This window comes from Elephas maximus, chromosome 3, assembly GCF_024166365.1.
Source record: "Elephas maximus indicus isolate mEleMax1 chromosome 3, mEleMax1 primary haplotype, whole genome shotgun sequence".
Lineage (NCBI taxonomy): Eukaryota > Metazoa > Chordata > Mammalia > Proboscidea > Elephantidae > Elephas > Elephas maximus.
In genome coordinates, this window is record NC_064821.1 from 121,658,102 (window position 1) to 121,679,527 (window position 21,426).

The 21,426-nt window shown below is 38.8% G+C and overlaps 2 protein-coding genes across 6 annotated transcripts in view; one reads left to right on the forward strand and one right to left on the reverse strand.

Annotated features, from left to right (window-relative positions):
* The window catches only part of TNNI3K (TNNI3 interacting kinase), a 380,317-nt gene that overhangs the window by 294,097 nt on the left and 64,794 nt on the right, over nt 1–21,426 (forward strand). The window lies entirely within an intron of this gene.
* On the reverse strand, nt 409–17,738 carry LRRC53 (leucine rich repeat containing 53). The gene is given in 5 exon segments (XM_049879755.1): nt 409–2,801; nt 5,969–6,484; nt 12,246–13,083; nt 17,454–17,487; nt 17,656–17,738. Coding segments are annotated over 5 exon segments (3,864 nt in total).

The following is a 21,426-nucleotide window of genomic DNA, read 5'->3' on the forward strand; positions in this document are numbered from 1 at the left end:
AAATATGAACATATAATCAGCAGTGTAGAATGCAATACTGTAATACCACTAATTGAGATGTGCATAGTAATTTCCATAAAATAAACATCAAGTATAAATCTGTTCAAGTACTTTTTTTCTTAATCTTTCATTTGTTTAAAGTTTTTTTTTTTTTTTTTTTAAATGTTCGGTTGCTTTTTCAGGACTAGACAAAACTTCCTTTTTCCCATTTTCCCATTCTCTAGGGAAGAATCTCAGTTAATTGTATCAAACATATCTGGTGGCTCCGCCTTTGATTTTTACCTTGTATTTCACTGGGTACTTTTGTTTTATTGTTAACAAAGAATGACCGAGGATTTTTCCTCCAATAGAATGCATTTGAAATGCATGCAAAGGCTAGGGGCTGTTTGTGCGTGCTTTTGAAGAAAGCTAACGTAGAGAATGAATATTATTTGAGTTATTTTGTTCACTTTGTTCTGCCTGGAAAGGCGATGTATTAGCATATTCAGCAGATGGTAGATACAGTGCAGGTTTTGGAGCGGAGTCTTCAGCTCCATTTATCCTGGTAGGAATTAGAAGTACCTCATTTTCTGCCTCAAAATTAATGTCTTTTAACTCTGGTGAGGGGGAAAGTACTTCATGCTTCTCCGCTGTCCTTGCTGTCCTTTCACCTTCTTTATGTACACTGTTATCTGTATCTGGTTGAATATTTTTAACTTTTCTTAAATCATATACATTGTTATTAGTTTGAAGATCTATTTCACTGCCAGGTGGTTGATTTTCATTCTCGTGAGAACTTGTGATACTCACATCCTTCGCTGTAATAGTCGCCTTGACAGAGCTTGAATCGTATAATAAATGTTTTTCACTTTTTCCATTTTCCCAAGTTTTCTGCTTTTCTTTTGTGGTGCCTTTCGAGGTCACTTGCGTGGTCCGAATTAACATCCTAGAATTTGTCTTGCTTTCATAGAGTATTTTGTTCTCTTCTCCTCCTACTATTTTTATCTCTAGCGCTTCAGTGCTGTCATCCCTGGGCAATGCATTTGTGCTGTCAGTTCCTTTTTTGCTACTATTGGTTAGATGCCAAATGGCTTGATGACTAAAAGGAGAAGTACTGATATCCTTGGAAAGCTCTATTCTATTTTTGTATGGAATAGAATTTATCTTCATAACTTTTACATTGCTCTTGGGTTGTGTCTGGGGAATGAAAGAAGAATCATAAGTTTCTGTTCTAGGGAGGTTTTCTCCTACATCATTTTCCACTTCATCCCTAATGCAACTTTCCACAATATGATGTGATGTCTGGGCTTCTGTCATTGGTGTTCTTTCTTCATTGCCAAGTCGTGTGTGACTAGATTTTTGCTCTCCATGTTGTAAAGCTTGATTTTGATCTGAAGTGTACTGCTCATTGTAGGCATCAGTCTCTTGGACACCTGGAAGTTGTATTTGATTTTTCAGGGATGAAGAAAACTGGTTTGCCTTCCTGCTGTCACTGGTCTTTGATCTGTCCTGCTCCATGTGCTCAGGGGGCTCTGGTGACCTTTGGTGAATAGCCCCCCAAGAATGGTAGGATGGTAAAATGTCACCTCTTGTGTTTTCCCAAGTAGCTAGTGAATGGCCAGGAACTTCCAGTGCCAGGTGAGTTGCTTCCATTTGCTCACGTGAGAGCTGGGGGTATGAATGCCTGTGCTCAGTTACGATGAGTGTGGGCAGAGGCAGTGTTGAGGGGTTTATATCAGGAATGTGACCAGTAGGGTGACACTTGCCTTCCATAGAGCTCTGGCTGACCACAGACAAGTTATCAGCACTGAGCAGAGGTACATTTTTAGTGTTTTTTTTGTAAGATGGTATCTGCTTTGGGGCATGTTTGAGAGGCAGCCTCTTTGAAATGAGTCTAATGTAGCCGTCCTTCTCTGGCTGTTGGGGAAAATCTGCAGAGGACACAAGGTTTATTTTGGCTTTTTTCTCAGAAGCTTTGGATAATTTCTTAGGAGACAACAATGCATGCTTACATTTACCTTGGAGCTCTGGAGAGGGCTGTTCTGGATGGACTCTGACTTTTCTAAAAGGATGTAAATTTAATTTTATCCTTAAATTGTGTCCTTTAATTTTCCCTTTGAGGTCAGATGGATTGATTCTCTTCTTTTTCAGAAGCTGCTCATCAGTAGTAAACCATTTTCCTCTTGCATTTCTCTCCCAAAGGTTGCTACGTTTTTTGAGATCCAAGCTGGTCCGTTGGTTACTTTGATTTTTCTGCTGTTTCCAATGGGTTGCTGTTTTAGGTGACATCACCAGTCTACCTTTTCCTACTAACTCAGGATCTTGGAAACTAACTCTCTTTGGGGAATATGTTTTCTTGGCTTTTGCAGATAACCCTGATAATTCTACGTTGTCCTCTCTCGTAAGGAATTTTTCTATTGCACTGTTAGTTTGGATTTGCCATTTCTCAGGCTTTGAATCGTATCTACAGCGTGGCTTCTTTTCTTTCACATAATCTTGAAATTGATCACAGGGCACATATTTGCAGATAAGAGAATTGTATGGCTGATACGTAGGCCTGCTCCATTTTAACAGTCCACAGGGATCATCATATTTTAATCTATGTTTTTGTGTGATCTTTTGTCCATAGTGTTCCTCAGGCTCAAAAGGCTTGGATGATGAGCTTGTAATCAAATGTCTCTGCCTGTGAGGTTGTAAGGCATTGTCTTCTTTTTCTATTGGAGGCTGCCATGATTCATTTGTTAAATGCTTTTCAAGACTTTCTTTTGCCAAGGCTGAAGCGGATGTTGCATATCTTCTACTAAATGTGTCACTGCTGATATCTGCTGAACAATAAATGCAGGAATTTAGCACTCGACCAAACAGATGTTTAGAAATCTCATGAAAGGTACAAAAACAGACTCCTGCGATTATGGCAATTCTTGTGTACTTTTCTAATTTTTAAGCAGACCTACAAAGGACATTTGACAGTTTGGTGTGTTTACAATGAAATTCTTTATGGTCATATTTTAATCAGCTGTGATGCTGACCTAAAAGTTATAGAATTAGAAGTAAAGATATTATTCATATTTGTATATCTTTAGATTAATTTTTGGTTTAAATATGCACAATATCTAAATCCCTTTCAAATAATTATAGTAAATTGTTTTCTTCATTCATTTCCCATTTGGAACTGAATATTAGGAAAAAACATGAGTAATATTGAGTAGTGTTCAGGTTTCAAACAGAGACTAACCTCAACAACAAAAGAGAAAGATTCTGCCACTCTTCTGATAGTGTTATCTCCATGAAAGCAGAGATCATATCTGTCTTATTTCCCATTGCTTCATACAGTGTTCACTAAGCATTTGTTAAATGAATAGGTATTTTGAAAAATGGCCTGGTCTGTGTTGTAGCAATCTCTACCTGGAACTTTTAAATGGTACGTGTCAGTATAACATTAATGATACATGTTAAATAATATTAAAATAATATTAGTGATTAAAAATAATAATATTACTTAACACTTATTGAGCATATACTAATAGCTGGGAATTGTGTTAAATATGCCCACATTTAATATTCACAAGAGATCTGAGTCATTAGACAAGTCCTATTACCTTATCACTTTTATGGATGAAGAAATAGGATTAGAGAGTTTGAATTTTCCCCCAGCCACATGGTAGCTAGATGATGTGGCAAGGACTTGAACTCTGACACTAAGCCCCATGCTCTTAACCATAATGCAATTAATTACATCTTATCTGTTCCTTTTCTCTTTTTTCATAAGATTGTTTTATCTAGAGGAAGAGTGAAGTATTTCTGTTTATTGAGACAAGGGAAGAGTTTAACTCCTTTAAACAGCAGACTAGGGCCAAATTCTAATATAAAATCTGCCATTAATTCTCTGAAGGCCCTTAGAGAAGTCATTTACTCTCTAGGTATCAGAAGGATGAACTCTATGAGAACTTTACATGGGTATGCAAATTATTCTGGGGAAAGAATGTGTAGCCTTCATCAGATTCTCAGAGAGTTATGGGACTTACAGATAAATATGAAGAACTTTTGGACTAGACCATCTCTAAATTCTCCTCTACTCCTGAAATCCTTTTATTCTGTGTTTCCAAGTTAGAAGGCATAACCAGAGCATGTTGCCTCCTTACTGACTTCTATCCTGAAGCAGATGTGGCCTTGGCTGCTCTCTCCCCAAATACCTGTACTCACCAGCTTCAATACAATGTCTGGTATATAGTAGAATTTCAAAGTGTTTCTTAAAAAGTAATTGTATTTGATTTGACAAAATAGTAATTTCTGTATGAAATAAGGGGCTAGGTTTTAAACGGGGAATTAACCGGTTATTTTCAGACCCCTATCTTTTTTTTTATCTTTTTTATGTGGGCGGCTAGGTGAAGTGGGTGGAGCCATCAGTCCTCAGGCACCTGATGTGGATAGGTGAGGACCCTGCTTAATGGGGAGAGTGGTGTCAAATGTCATGAATCTGCCACTCCCCCTTAGCTGTTGCCGTTGAAAATAGGCTTCAGGTATGTACTCTGTTGTACTGTGCTAATGAGGCCCACATATGTCTAGGCAGGAGTGAAAGGCATTCAAAGTCCGTGGACCCTTTATGCCTCTGCCTAGGCAAAGGGGCTGTGACTGCCCGGCTTACAGTAAGCAAAGTATGCAAGGGTTTACTTGTGTTTACTTACTAATCTGTAGTGAAGAATTTCACATGTGTTTCACCACATTTTTGACATGGTGAAAACCAGGTGAAATTGTTCATTACAGATTAGTAAGCATGCACAAGCAAGCCCATACGTACCTTGCTTATTCAGTAATCTGGCCCTGAGTTTGAATGGTTAGAGACCACTGACTATATTCCCTTCAGTATAGCAGGTTCTCACAGAGAACTTAAAGCGTTGCACAGTGAAACATCTGCCTAAGGTATGATTCTATTGAAAGGTTAAATGCTTATTTCTTTATAAAATAAAGCCAATTTGATCAGATTTCTATGGCAGATGTTTCCTTCCCCAGTCGTCCCTCTCTTGAGTCAAATCATCAGTCCCCAGAAACTGGTAAGAACTGTAGTCTGGGGAATACAATGGCATAAACTCACATCCTGCCTTATGCTGCACATGAAAATAACATATGGTTTCATTCTCATGCAATTGTCCCCAAGTCCGTCCTTAGGGCTAGATCCCTATGGTAAGAATTTCTTGGTGCAGCACCTCTGTCATTCATATTCTGAGAGAAAGCTCTGCTTGTTGTAAACCAATTCACATAAATGACAGGAACCTTTTTACGGAGCAGCTGTCAAAGTTTTCACTGCTGAGCCTGAAAGCATCGCCTTACTATTCCAAAAGAAAAAGGAAGACGTTTAATGCATTGCTTCTACCTAAATATTGACATCGCCCATGTATAGTGGGTAGATGTCATGGCCAGATTCACTTGGCTCCCAACATGGGACGATGAATTAAGTCCTGACTTTCCCTGGACTGGGAAGTTATCATCCCTGACAGCTCAGCAAGCAAAGTATGTTTCTTGACATCATTCCTGAAATGAATCACTAGCATTAGAAGGCTCATTCTTCTAACGTGTCGTGCTCTGGGAAGGTTGCTTACTGCAGAATTGGCATTAGAGCTCGAAGGATGTTGGACTAGAAGCCAGTACTCACCTTCCCATAAATCTTAACAACACTATTGCTATTTTAAAAGGCTTCTTCTTCTTTTTTTTTTTTTAACATTGTTAGATGTGAGATCACAAAATTCCCTTTCCAGGAGGTATGAAATGCATTCTCAGCTCCTGATGGTAGGGACTCTCCATCAACCCCTCATCTACCTGCCCCCCCACCGCCCCCCCCCCCAACGCACACACGCACAGCTCTGGAATCTGTAGAAGAGGAGTAGACTAGTGCTACAATGATTTTACCACATCCACATGTAAAGAAAATCACAAAATGAAACTTCGGGAGGCATTAAACAGAGCAGAATGTTCTAGAATGAGACAAGCTTACCTATTGTTCTTGTTACATGCTGTGACAGGGTTTGAGGTTGGACTTCCCCAGGCTCACAATTCCTCAGCTTTTTAACTCTCTCTGGACAACATCTTGTAAGTAAGGTTGGTTCATTAAAAGCTACCTTATCCCCAGGAGTCTCTGTACATCCTGACCGCAGCAATCTTCCATCGAGGTAGAAGGAACTGTTGTCTGCCCCATGGTCCTTCCCTTTCAGGTTTCTAAATGATCTGTCAAGGGCTGTGGACTCTGGTGCCAATGTTGCTTGATGGCTGTTTTCCTGTAAAAGTGGCATTTCTTTTCTGGCCCCCACAATGGACATGACCTTTATCCTGTTTTCCTGAGTTAAGTGGCAGTTACAGTATAGCTTAGTGCGGTAATTTCTTGCCTCATGAGCACACAGGGATTCATCAAAGGTTCTGCAACAAAGGTTTTCTGATGTGTGTTCATTTGCTTTGCCTTTTTGGAGTTTCCAGTTTAATACAACTAAACCTAGGCAAGTGAGACCAACAGCTCCTGTGACAAATAGAGAGACCATTAAAAGACAACATCATAGGAAAAAACATATAAATCATCAAATGTGAAGCCCACAAATATAAAGGTTAAAGACTTTCAGAGCATCAGAATGGGTGGCAAGTCCTTCATCCTTTGGAAATATATAAAACCAGACAGAGGTGATTTTATGGCATTGTTCTGTTTTCCAATTTGGATATTTCTCTTTATACCTTAAAAATTATAAGAAACACTATTATCTAGAATCCCTTTGGTAGAAAAAAATAGAGGGGATTTTTCATTCAGGATAAAAGAAGATAATTCCTGCATTACACTTTTTTTTTTTTTTCTGCCTTTGAGGAGCCAGTTTAATTTCCTATTTCCTATTCATTGGTCCCAGAGTCAATAAAAATAAACCACATTTAGTATATACCCTGGAATTCTCATGTGCCACAACCTCCTCCCCAAACAGAATAACTGATACTACATGCTGTTGCCATATTTTAAACTTCCTTAAATGTCACCCTAAGCTCAAAATACTTCTTTGGCTTTCCATTAGCATAAAAGCCAAACTTGTTTGCATTCTGGATTCGGTACAATCTGGCCATAATCTCCCTTCCTAGCCTTATTTTTCATTATTACTCCCATTCAAACACTATATTTCAGACTCTTCAATTCATTGGTTTTAAAACCCATTCCTAACCTTTTGTGTATATTCTTAGTGATGCTTGTAATACCTTCTCCTATCACTGCATGTTTGAATATTATTTATCCTTTAAAATCTAAATCAATAACCTCAAACTCCTTGACACCTTTGCTGTTTTTTCTGTCTTGCAAAGATCACTCGCCTCTATGAACTCCTGTGATAAAATGATTGACAGCTGGTCTCAGATTGCCTGGTACTGTGATTTTATGTTCTATGTATGTATATCTTATCCTCTGAATAAATTTGTAAAGGGCTGTATTTCTCAAACCTGGCTGTGAACTTTAACTTGTTCCTACTTTACTTTTATCATCTCAATAAATAGCATCTCCAACCACCTAGATAATCAACCCAAAATATTTGAGTCATATCCCCACCCCCCTTCTATCACAATCAATTTCCTTTTTTTCTTAGTACTTATCACAATATAAGAGGTGATGGTGGTGCAGTGATTAAGAGCTATGGCTGCTAACCAAAAGGTCAGCAGTTTCAATCCACCAGCTGCTCCTTGGACACCGTATGGGGTGGCTCGACTCTGTCCTAAATGGTCACCAAGAGGTGGAATCAACTTGACAGCAAAGGGTTTTTTGTCACAATATGATATTCTTCCTTTCGTTTATTCATTTGCTTGTGTACTGTCTGTTCTCTTCCATTAGAATTGAGTATATGATGAGGAAAGGAGCTCCTTAGTCTTGTTCAACATTGTGATGTCCAGTGCTCAGAACTCAGGTACAGGGGTGCTCCAGAAATGTTTACTGGATATTCTTAAAGAAACCATAAATTCTGATAATGAAAAATGCTAGGTGGTCTAATCTTACAGGAAGACATGGTATCACTATAGATTAGGGAAGATCTGTGTTCTAAGCCCAGCTCTGCCTGGAACTTGCTCTGTGACCTTGAGCAAGTCAGTTCTCCTACAGAACTCAGTTCCCTCCTCAGGAGATGGGGACAGTGAATAAAATGATCTTAGCATTCTAGGCTCTTCGATGGATTCATCATGTCTGGTCCTCTCCTCTGGGGACAACTTTAATGAAAACTTTAAGATATTTTTTTTGAACCTGAAAGAAACAAGAGGGAATGAGGCATGGTTATTTCATTTATTTTTTTCTGTCAAAGATGAAGATTAACCAAAGAGAATAGCAGTTTTTGGTAAACAACTCCAATCTCAGTATACTTTACCAGGTCTTGAGATTTTATAAACCCATTTTATTGGACAATAATACACTCTTGGAAAGTGCTATAACATATTGAAATAATTTAATCTGTATTAAAGGCACAGCAATTTTAAAGAGTAACAGCAAAAGCTATATCATAACTTTTTTTTTATTGCCAGATCCTAGTGTTTGAATTACTCCAAACATGATTTTGGTTTTAAAATGTTGAAAATAATAAAATTTTAAAAACACCCCTTATCTTTTACCTTGGAGTCAGAAAACCCAGGATTCAAAGCCCTGTTATGACATTTTTCTTGGGAAGTTTTCTAACCTGTAAACCTTGTTCTTCTTCATCTGTCAAATGTGGATAATTAATATCGCTCAGAGATTAGTGAAATAAACATATGTGATATGCTTAGTACAGTGCTTTGATACAGTAGGGCTCAATGAATAGTCATTGCGGTTTATGATTATGATTGCTGCCACTGTTGCTTGGGTTTTGTATTGTCCTGTTGGATCTTGGAAGACTCAACTGTTAAGGGGGAAAAAAAAAAGATTAAGAGATTACTTCGTATGGCTGATGTAGTTACTAAACTAAATCATAAAGAAAAGGAACACCTCAGTTTTCTTAAACACATGCATTAGCCATTGAAATGAAAGTAGGCATCATTGGATTATAGGATCAAGTATCTCCTCTAATTGTGTCTAAACAGCAAGGAACCATTCAGTGTCCTGCTGTTGATGCTAGAGATATAGCTGTATGCCATTACCAATCAGATATGGTCACCTTCTGTTAGTGCAGAGAGCAAAAGCAGCAAATGAAGCTTGTAGGCAGGCCGAATGATGGTTGAATTTTCATTGCTGTGGGCATTATTGCTATTTTTAAAAAGTGTTCTAACAATCCTTCTGTGTTGGAAAAACATAGGAAAAGGCAAGATTAGTAATATGCTCTCATTGATGCTACAAAGAAGTTGGGGAAATGTTCTATGTTACATCTTCCTCTTAAAGATTCATGTTTATTAGAAAATGAAAGTCTATGAGAAATGCTACAGTAAGTAGGCCTGTTTCACTTTGTTTAGTCCAAAATTTTTCCAAACCTGTTTGAGTCGGAATCGACTCGACAGCAGTGGTTTTTTTTTTTTTTTTTTTTTTTGAACCTACAACCTATTGCATATGTGTGTGTGTTTATATTGGGAATATCTATTAATTTTTTTCCCTTAGGACTAGTATGTTAAAAAGCATGTTTAAGGAAAAAAATGTCTGTTTCCCTATTACTTTTATATTTTATAGTAAATTATTTCTTGGCACATCTAATTGTTGACATTGTTAAAAATTTTTTTACACAGTTTTAAAACAGTTTATCTTTGTGATTTGAATTCACTTCCAAGTAGGTTTGAAAGCTGCCAATGGTAGCTCTATTGTCTAGATCTGATGCCAGTCTTAGTCTATCCTGATAAAAAGTATAATTGTCATTAGCTAATATCTGATGTTCAATCAATTCACTAGAAACATCTATGGAATAATTATTTATAGCACATATTCAAATTATATCAGTTTACTCCTGCACAACATTTTGGGTCTCTGGTCTTCCAGCTTTGAAGCACTCTCATTTCTTGTCAACACTGCCACCCCTAAGAACAGAGAAGTTAACCACATGACATGAGGGTAAGCGGACACATACACATCAAGTTAGAAATCTCATGCATACTTGATCTTCAACTAATGACATCAAGCATCAGCTCATATAATTCATCCAATGGAATGTAACAATAGCTGATGTGTAGATTATATATATATATATCATAAAGTATTAGAAGTTTGACTATTATCCTCTCTTTCCTTGCTCTGGGGAAATGGGCTAGTCTATGAAAGAGCTAGACAAGCAAAAATCTTGTTACATTGATAGGTGCTTTCAAGTTGGTTCCAACTCATAGCAACCCTATGTACAACAAAATGAAACACTGACCAGTCCTGTACCTCCTCACAGTCTTTACTGTGTTTGAGCCCATTGTTGCAGTCACTGTGTCAATCCAACTCATTGATAACCATCCTCTTTTTCACTGACCCTCTATTTTACTAAGCTTGATGGCCCTTTCCAGGGACTGGTCCCTCCTCATAACATATTCATAGTACGTGAAACAACGTCTCACCACCCTTGCTTCTAAGGAGCATTCTGGCTGTGTTCTTCCAAGACAGATTTGTTCATTCTATTGCCATTGCATGGTATTTCAATATTCTTAGCCAACACCGTAATTCAAAGGCATCTATTCTTTTTTGGTCTTCCTTATTCATTGTGCAGCTTTTGCATGCATATGAGGTAATTGAAAATACCATGGCTTGAATCAGGCGTACCATAGTCCTCAAAGTGACATCTTTGCTTTTTAACACTTTAAAGAGGTCTTTTGCAGCAGATTTGCCCAATGTAATACGTCATTTGGTTTCTCGACTGCTGCTTCCATGGGCATTGATTCTGGGTCCAAGTAAAATGAAATCCTTGACTACTTCAATATTTTCTGTATTTTTCATGGTGTTTCTTATTGGTCCAGCTGTGAGGATTTTTGTTTTCTCTGTGTTGAGGTGCAAGCCATACTGAAGGCTGCAGTCTTTGATCTTCATCAGTAAGTGCTTCAAGTCCTCTTTGCTTTCAGCAAGCAAGATTGTGTCATTTGCATATTACAGGTTGTTAATGAGTCTTTCTCCAATTCTGATGCTGCATTCTTCTTCATATAGTCCACCTTCTGAGATTATTTGCTCAGCATATATTTTGAATAAGTATGGTGAAAGGATACAACCCTGATGCATACCTTCAAAAATCTTAGAAGAATGCAAATCCCCAAACAGGAGGAAACCAAGGCACAAAGAAGTTAGATAACTTGCCCAAAGTTACACAGCTAATAAGAGGAGAGCCAAGACTCAAATCTGAGTAATTTAACTGCACTTCAACACTGTGCTGTACAGCCACTCTATGGGAGCATGTGTGTGGTTGTCATAATTGCATATCCTCCTGTGCTTGATAAAGCCCACTGGTTCTTACTGAGAGGCACATGAATATGAGTGCCTTGAGAAAAGGGACTATATCCCATGATTTTTTTTTTTTTTTTGATCCCTGTCTTCTAGCTTCAGAATAAATGCACAAGCACTCTTTGGTGAATGGATGAATGAAAGGGTGAAATATAGATCTTATTACTTCATTACGGACACAAGAACTGAAGTTTAGCTGGCAAGTTAACTTGCTTAGGATCACAGTTCTGGTTATCTACCAGGACTATTGTTGGGTGCAGTCGAGTCGATTCTGACTCATAACGACCCTACAGGACAGAGTAGAACTGCCCCATAAGTTTTCCCAGGCTGTAATATTTATAGAAGCAGACTGCCACATCTTTCTCCCAGTGAGCGACTGGTGGGTTTGAACTGCTGACCTTTCAATTAGCAGTCAAGCGCTTAACTGTTGCACCACCAGGGCTTCTTATACCATGACTCCAAAAAAACCCCAAACCTGTTGGTGTCGAGTTGATTCCTACTCATAGGGACCCTATAGAAAAGAGTAGAACTGCCCCATAAGATTTCTGAGGTTGTAAATATTTACAGAAGCAGTCTGCCACATCTTTCTTCCATAGAATGGCTGATGGGTTCAAATCACCTCCAACCTTTGGGTTAGCAGCCAAGCACTTAACCACTGCACCTCTAGGGCTCCTCCACTAGGACTAAGAACACTTAAATTCTGGCCCAGGGCCTTTTTGTTTATGCTAGACAGCTCCTCTGCAACAGGAAATTCTTGAAACTTGTACCTAATCCATTATCATTCTCCTATATCTACTGACAACCTCTCCTTTCTACAAGCCCTGGCTAATTTTTCCAGCTGTCTGAGACAGGCATCTTTTGGTGGACATCAAGATGAAAGAAAGGAGCACACTTCTCTGCAGCATACCTGCAAAGCCAAGGACAGTCAGCAGGGTCACATCCTGCCCTGGGAGAATGGGACTTCTGTCCTTTAGAACCATAGTGTGGTTGGGAGCCTTGGAATCGCAGTTTATCTCAGACAGCCTTAGCACGCTCTTTGCAGTGGTCATAGCTGTGGTGGATGGCTGGCAATTTAGGTCCTTGGCATTCCTGAGCGTGTGAGCAGAAGAGTTAATGTAGTTTCTTAAAACCCTGGCAAGGGGGTGGAGATCACAAGTGCAGCTCCACTGGTTCTTATTTAAGCTCAGAAATATTAGCTGCTTCAGTGGTGTGAAAACATCTGGCATGTGGGCCAACTGATTTCGGGAAAGATCCACTTCTTGCAGTTGAGGCAGAGACTGGAAGGCATCTTTCCCAATGTAGGAAATAAAATTGTTAGATAAATCCAGGTACCTGAGACTGGGGAGATGTGTGCCTCCAAAAGAATTGTCTGTCAGATTGGTGATCTGATTCCCATCCAGCTGGAGCCGGGTCAGGGCCCTAGTGTTTCGAAACCAGGACACTTGCAAAGTGTTCAGAGCATTGTTGCTAAGTACCAGCACCTGCAGGCTGTGGAGCTTGCTGAAGGTGTGTTCAGAGAGCGAAGAGCTGGATATGTGGTTGTGTTCCAGCAACAATGTCCGCAACTTTGTGAGGCCATGCAGGGCATCCTCCCGCACGTCCCTGATGCCATTCCTGCTCTAGGAGAGCAGGGCAAGGTTAAACAGGAGGGACAGGTTTGTGTTCTCTACAGAGGAGAGGTATCCATCGGTGATGATTAAAACCCTTGTGGTCACGGGGGCTGCTGTGGAGAAGAAAAGCACAGACTAAGAAGCAGGATACACATGAGTGTGAGTGGGGTACAATGGAGAGCAGAGATAATCAATACCCTCTGAGCAATCTTATCACCTGGGCAAAAGCAATAAACAAAATGAAAATGATTCCCTTATTTCTAAATTTAAGGGGAAACTGGTTATTTATCAGAATGATGAATTTTTATATTCTTTGTTACTGTGACATGTTTGTTTGAGAAACATAAACCCATCTGTTCATTTAGATGTCGAAGTTAATTTACTGTTTGGGATGATCATCACTAATATTATTTTGAAGGTGGATTTTCAAGCTTCCTCCTTCTGATCTAAGCCCATGTACTGACGTGCTCCAGCCCTGCCACCCCAGAACAAACTCTCCCAAGAGCTGAGCATGTGTCTAACTTCCTAACCAGTTTTACTAGCAAAGTATATTTATGCTATAAAGTCAATCATCTTTTCTCTCAAACATAAAGGTGTGGGTTAGGGCGGAGGGAATGAGAAGGAGCATTGGGTTGTGCTTTTTAGCTCCAGGCTAAAAGCTGGCAACTTAGTAAGAATCTATATTTCTCCAGACAACCCAAGGATCTGTCAGTGGGGTTCTCATTACAGTCTGGGCCATCTTGGCCTCCTGTCTGGTATCTGTTCCCTCCAACGAAGTCCATCATATGATGACAGGTGGTACTCTGGGCTTCCAACTGCTAAATCCCTTCACCATAATTACCTCAGAGCTATCACTGCTCTGTCATTAGAAATCAAAGCATTTTAACTCAATAAAGATGTATTATAATCAGGAGTTATTGTAGCACATCTTTATCATGCTAAAATTGTTTTGATGGCAAATGACAGTGTCATAAGGATGGAGGAGTCCATTGTCCCTGGGAGGTCTACAGGTAATATTAGAACAGTCAGCCGTGGGGTGAAGCAAATCACAATTCCCTTATAAAATTCAGACTGCCTTTCTGAAACAAAGAGAATGAAAAAAGAAAGAAAACTAAAAGGATTTTCAGAGTGCCTTCTTTTAGAAAACCTGGTAGCATAGTGGTTAAGAGCTATGGCTGCTAACCAAAAGGTTGGCAGTTTGAATCCACCAGGTGCTCCTTGGAACCACTATGGGGGAGTTCTACTCTGTCCTGTGGGTCACTATGAGTCGGAATCGACTCCATGGCAACGGGTTTGTTTGTTTCTTTCTTTTGGAGGAATTGCCCCATCCATTTTTTTTTTTTTTTTGTAGCACAAACAAACTTAAAGCAGGGTATTTTAAAATATTTGTTAGTTGATTATTTGAATTCTATTATTTCTGGCCAGTTTTGCACTTTCATCCTCCCATCATTGTTTTTGGTATGGAAATCGGCTACAAATGTGTAAAGAGAACAAGGCCAGAGACTGACTGCAGAGCCGACCATAAACTGCACATACGCAAGTTCAAGCTGATGCTGAAGAAAATTAAAACAAGTCCATGAGAGCCAAAGTACGACCTTGAGTATATACCACCTGAATTCAGAGACCATATCAAGAATAGATTTGATGCATTGAACAGTAATGACAAAAGACAAGATGAGTTATGGAATCACATCAAGAACATCCTACATGAAGAAAGCCAAAGGTCATTAAAAAGAAAAGACCAAAGTGAATGTCAGAAGAGACCCTGAAACTTGCTCTTGAACGCTGAGTAGCTAAAGTGGATGGGAGAAATGATGAAGTAAAAGAGCTGAATGGAAGATTTCAAAGGGCAGCTCAAGAAGACAAAGTAAAGTATTATAATGACATGTGCAAAGACCTGGAGTTAGAAAACCAAAAGGGAAGAAGATGCTTGGAATTTCTCAAGCTGAAAGAACTGAAGAAAAAATATTTCTATGGGAAATATATTAAAAAACACAGGAAGCATCAAAAAAAAGATAGAAGTAATACACAGAGTTACTGTACCAAAAAGAACTGGTTGATGTTCAACCATTTCAGGAGATAGCATGTGATCAGAACGGATGTTACTGAAGGAAGAAGTCCAAGCTGCACTGAGGGCATTGGCAAAAAACAAGGCTCCAGGAGTTGACACAATACCAATTGAGATGTTTCAACAAATGAATGCAATGCTGGAAGTGCTCATTTTTCTATGCCAAGAAATTTGGAAGACAGCTACCTGGCCAACTGACTGGAAGAGATCCATATCCATACCCATTCCAAAGAAAGGTAATCCAACTGAATGTGGAAATTATTTAATAATATAATTAATATCACAAGCAAGTAAAATTTTGTTGAAGAAATTTCATAAATAGTTGCAGCAGTACATCAGCTGGGAATTGTGAGAAATTCCAGCCAGATTCAAAAGAGGATGTAGAATGAGGGTTATCATTGCTAATGTCAGATAGATCTTACCTGAAAGCAGAGAATACCAGAACAATGTTTTCCTGCGTTTTATTGACTTTGCAAAGACATCCAACTGGGTGAATCATAAAAAATTATGGATAACATTGCAAAGAATAGGAATTTCAGAACACTTAAATGTTCTCTGAGAATTCTGTACATAGACCACGAGGCAATCATTGGAACAGAACAGGAGGGATACTGCATGACTTAAAATCAGGAAAGGTGTGGGTCAGGGTTGTATCTTTTGACCACACTTATTCAATCTGTATGCTGAGCAAATAATCCCAGAAGCTGGACTATACGAAGAAGAATGCATCATAAGGATTGGAAGAAGGCTCATGAACAACCTGTGATATGCAGATGATACCACCTTGCTTGCTGAAAGTGAAGAGAACTTGAAGCACTTACTGATGAAGATCAAAGACTATAGCCTTCAGTGTGGATTACACCTCACCATAAAGAAAACAAAAATCCTCACAGCTGGACCAATAAGCAACATCATGATAAACAAAGAAAAGATTGAAGTTGTCAAGGATTTCATTTTACTTAGATCCACAATCAATGCCCATGGAAGCAGTAGTCAAGAAATCAAATGACATACTGCATCGGGCAAATCTGTTGCAAAAGACCTCTTTAAAGTGTTAAAAAGCAAAAATGTCACTTTGAGGACTAAGGTGTGCCTGACCCAAACCATGGTATTTTCAATCACCTCATATGCATGTAAAAGCTGGGCAAGGAATAAAGAAGACCAAAGAATTGGTGTCTTTGAATTACAGTGTTGGCTAAGAATATTGAAATACCATGGAATGCCAGTAGAATGAACAAATCTGTCTTGGAAGAACATAGCCAGAATGCTTCTTAGAAGCAAGGATGGCGACACTTTGTTTCATATACTTTGAACATGTTATGAGGAGGGACCAGTCCCTGAGAAGAGACATCATGCTTAGTAAAGTAGAGGGTCAGTGAAAAAGAGGAAGGCCATCGATGAGATGGATTGATACAGTGGCTGCAACAATGGGCTCAAACGTAGTAAGAGTTGTGAGGATGGTGCAGGACCAGGCAGTGTTTCGTTCTGTTGTACATAGGGTCACTATATGTCGGTACCAACTCAATGGCATCTAACAACAACAATCCTTTACGGATTTGTCAATTCTACGGGAGCAGGGTGTTGTTTCTGAAGATTATTTCTTGTCTACAGCTTGGCACAGGAAGGCTGAAACCACACGGTCATCCATTTACTTCTCTGTTTATGAAATCTAACTCCACAAATATGGCATTTTGTAAATGAGAAGGAGGATAAAGAGATGCAGCAATATAGATGAGCAATATTTGTTTCTTACAGATATCCGCTATCTCTGATCAGAAAAAAAAAAAAGTGTAGTGAAATCAGAAAATCCGTTTTAGAGAGTGAGAAATCAGTGTTTAGGAGTTTTCAATACTAATAGGAAACAGTGTACTTACCTACTGGCCCATAACCCTCTCTCTCCTGAGAGGCATGGCTGTTATGTCTACCTCCTAATTCTCGTAGAGAATTTTAGAAATGAAATTAACCCATCTTTAACTCAGACTTGTTTCAGAAAATTTCCATTGGCAGAGCTTATAGTTTGTTTACCTCTTCTTGGATATCAGGATGTAAATCACGTTCTCCTCAAATTTGTTAATAAGGTGTCTTATTAAATTGTTGACTTAAGCAAGCAATATGTAATGAATACAGGCAGTGTATCTTGTTAGCATTTCTACAGCTCATTTACCAACAATAAAAAAAGACTAGACTTTCAAAATTAGATGCACTTTGATAATAATCTGTTTCACTGATACATCACTTAATCTTACTAATGCCGAGCAATTGCAGTTCAGGTTTCTGATTCATTGATAGTTCTTCCAGCCAGTGGTAGAGTTCAAATCTGCACAAAATATGTACAAAAATATAATTAAGGTGATCAATTTTTTCTTTTTCTTTTTTGAAAGTGTCTAGCTGCATGAAATGGTTGTATTCTTTTGCAATCACAAAATATCTCAATTACCTCTGAAGGCTTTAAAATAGCTTTGAGAAGACCACTAGGAACAGGGAAATAAAATGTTATTAGTCACTGTGAAAGGTTTGCTTTTTAAAAGTTTACTTCTTTCTGGCTGAGCCCAGAGAACAGTTATTTCAATACAAGGCATGGCAACAAATTTGCCAGATAAACTGAACACTATTTTAGAATCACTTGTTTTATTACCTACTATTTTTTTTTTATATATATAGATTTTTTTTCTTTAGCGCACACTGCGCATGATGCAGGGCAGGCCGCCACCAGTCGAAGCATGATCACAAAGAGTATGAACCATCCACCTGAAAAGAAAATAGAAGGCAATGCACATCATAATGTTGGCATTTATTTTTCATGATTTCAGTATATTCAGCTCATGAGGCATTCTGTTGATTTCTGCCTTTGAATGGGCACCTTGGAATTCTCACAAGATGCCAGATAAATGGCTATTGTTATTTTTGTTTTTGCTGTGTGCCATTGAGTTGATTTTGACTCATAGTAACCTCATAGGACAGAGTAGAATTGTCCCATAGGGTTTTCTTTGCTGTAATCTTTATGGGAACAGATCACCAGGTCTCTTCTACTGCAGAGCAGCTGTTGGGTTCAAACCACTGAACTTTCTGTTAGCAGCCAAGTGCTTTAACCACTGTACCACTAGGGCTGCTTGATAAATGGCTAGAATCTTTAATTTGCATACAATTTAAATCAAAGTGCTAAAGCACTTGACTGTAAATGTGAATTAGTATGGTATTTGGTTTACTAAAACATTAAGTACACTCGACTATTCACCTAAAGGTCAGCAGTGCAAACCCATCCAGCAGTACAGTGGAGGAAAAGGCCAGGCTATCTGCTTTTGTTAAGATTACAGTCAAGAAAACCCTATGGAACAGTTCTACTCTGTAATACATGGAGTTACCCTGAGTCGGAATTGACTCAACAGTGACTAACAACAACAACTAAAAAATTAAGTTACTTTGTAAAATGCATTGCAGTTTATAGAACTTTCACATATGCACTATCTCAATTTAACTCTCTTAATTCTGCAGCCTAATTTGAGGTTAAGGAAACTGAGGCTCAGAATGGTTAACAAGACATCCAAAGTCACATTTCCCTTAGTATTTCTTACAGTGTGAATCTGCTGGTTTCAAATTCTTTTAGTTTTATTTTACTAGAAAATGATTTTATTTCACCTTCTTTCTTAAAGGATGTTTTTGATAGACATAGATGTTGTCTGGCAAATTGTTTTTTTTAAGCATCTTAAAGATGTTGTTCCTGATGAGAAATTAGAGGTCATTCAAATTTTTACACTTTTTGTAATATGTCCTTTTTTTTTTTCTTACTGCTCTTAAGAATTCCTATTTATGTTTGGTTTTCAGCAGTTTGACATGGTTTTTGGCCTCTGCAAGTAAGACGGAGTTTCCATTTATTGAAGTGGAGAAGACAATAAATGCAAGCAATTGCATATATGAGTTTGAAGTTCAAAGGATAATACTGGACTAGAGATAAAAACACGAGAGTTGTTTTTTAAAGCCTCAAGGCTGAATTAAATGCCCAACAAAATAACTCTAAATAAAGAAGAGAAGAGATCCAAATACTGAGTCCTGGGACAATCTAAAAACTTAAAAATAAGCAGAAGAAAACACAGCAAAACGAAAAACAACTCATTGAAGTCAAGTCCATTCCAACTCATAGCAACCCAATAGGGCAGAGTAGAACTACCCTTTAGTAACCGGCCAAGCTCTTAACCACTGCGCCACGAAGGCTCCTAAGGAGAAAAGGGGGACCAAAGAAAGAGACTGAGAAAGTCAGTGAGAGAGGAGGAAAACAATGAGAAGTTGGTGACTTCCAACTAATTGAAGGAAGTGTTTCAAGGACAAAGAAATTATCTGTTGTTTTAAGCCCTCAAACAAAAAAAATAAATTTTTTTTTTTAAGCCCTCAAATAGATTCTAACTCGTAGACACATAGCAACCCCATGCGACAGAGTAAACTGCCCCATAGGGTTTTCTAGGCTGTAATTTTTACAGGAAGGAGCCCTGGTGGCACAGTGGTTAAGTGCTTGGCTGCTAACCAAAAGGTTGATTTGAACTTGCCAGCCACTTTTCCAGAGAAAGATTTGGCAGTCTGCTTCCATAAATATTACCCCCCCCAAAAACAAAAACAAAAACAAACCCCCAGTGCTGTCGAGTCGATTCCGACTCATAAACGACGCTATAGGACAAAGTAGAACTGCCCCATTAGAGTTTCCAAGCAGCAGCTGGCAGATTCGAACTGCCGACCCTTTGGTTAGCAGCTGTAGCACTTAACCACTACGCCACCAGGGTTTCCCCGTAAATATTACAGCCTTAGAAACCCTATGGAACAGCTTTACTCTGTCCTGTAGTGTTACCGTGAGTCAGAATTGACTTCGCAGCAATGAGTTTGTTTTTGGATTTTAGAGTCTTTATGGGAGCCGATCGCCAGATCTTTTTTCCACAGAGCCACTGGGTGGGTTCAAACCACCAACCTTTCGGTTAGCAGCCCAACACTTAACTATTTACACCACCAGTAGCCCTAAATGAATGGTTACCTGCAGTTAATGCTGTGTCAAGTGAAATGAGCATTGAGACTTAACCACTGCAGTTAGCAATGAGGAGATTTTGTATCCTTGACAGGAGCAATTTCAGCAGTGTTGTTGTTCAGCAGTGTTCAGCAGGTCTGATTGAAATGGAGGCCAAACGGAAGGAGATGAATTGGAGAGAGCAAATTTAGACCACTCTTTAGAGCATTTTGTTTGTTTGTTTGTTTTGTGAATGGGAGCAGAGAAATCGGGTAATAACTTGAGGAAGAAGTAGAGCCAAGAGCATTGTATTGTTGTCTTAAGGTGGGAGAATGTATGTTTGTATGCTGATGAAAATTATCCAATAGAAAGGGAAGCACTGATGACACAAAAAGTAGAAGGGAGAACTATTGTTGGAGCAATGTCCTTGAGTAGATTAGAGGGGAAAAGATGTAGTCAACAAGGAAGGAGTTGGCCTCAGACAGGAACAGCAAAATTCACCCACAGAAACAGGAGGGAAGGTAGATTATGTGGGTTTAGACATAGGTAGGGGCGTTGATGAGGTAGCGGAAGCTAGAAGAAAGAGGAAAAGGTACAAAATAGCCATCTGAAATATAAGAGTCAGTGGGCTAGAAATATCTAATAGGATTTCTGGGCAGAACTAAAGACCCACTCTTGTTTACAGCATTATGATTCTGAAATGAGACCAGTTAAGATGGATTTAATCAGGTGGAGGTTCTTCCAGGAGTACACAAAATGCAAAACAGGGGAACGGAGTTGAGGCTGTGTGGAATGGAATGATTAGGACTTCCAATGGAAACTAAGCTAGATAAGCAGGGAGTGAGGGAATGAGCTGGGTGAGAGAGAGTAAAAAGATGGTAAAATGAGAGAAAAAAATTAGGGAAGATAGATGATAGATCGATTGATTGATAGATCGATCGATCAATAGATAGATTCATCAATATTGGCCAAAACATGCTTTTTATAGGTTGTTACCTGATTAGGGTCTGTGCCCTGGAGCAGTTGAGCCAATGAAACATACTCCAAGTCAGAAAGAGTGAGAAAGTTTATTAAGGAGATGCATGAGTCGGAATCGACTCAATGGCAGTGGTTTTTTTTTTTTTTAATACATCACCAAGGACCCAGCAGCAACACAGGGTGTCTCCATGGAGTCCCAAAGAGCAATTTTACATTTGAGCTTATATAGAATCTTACAAGGGTTACAGGTGTCTTTGTAGTCCCCTGTGAGGCATTTCTTTATTAAGCTAAAGATATACATATGGGATACCTGGGCTCCAATTTTGCTGTGGGGGTTGTATGCCACAGGTGATCAGACATGACAAAAGGTTATTTGCCTCAGTTTAAAACAAAGAATGAAGTCATTAACATTTGGTCAAAACAAAGTCATTAACAGAGGTATGTGAAG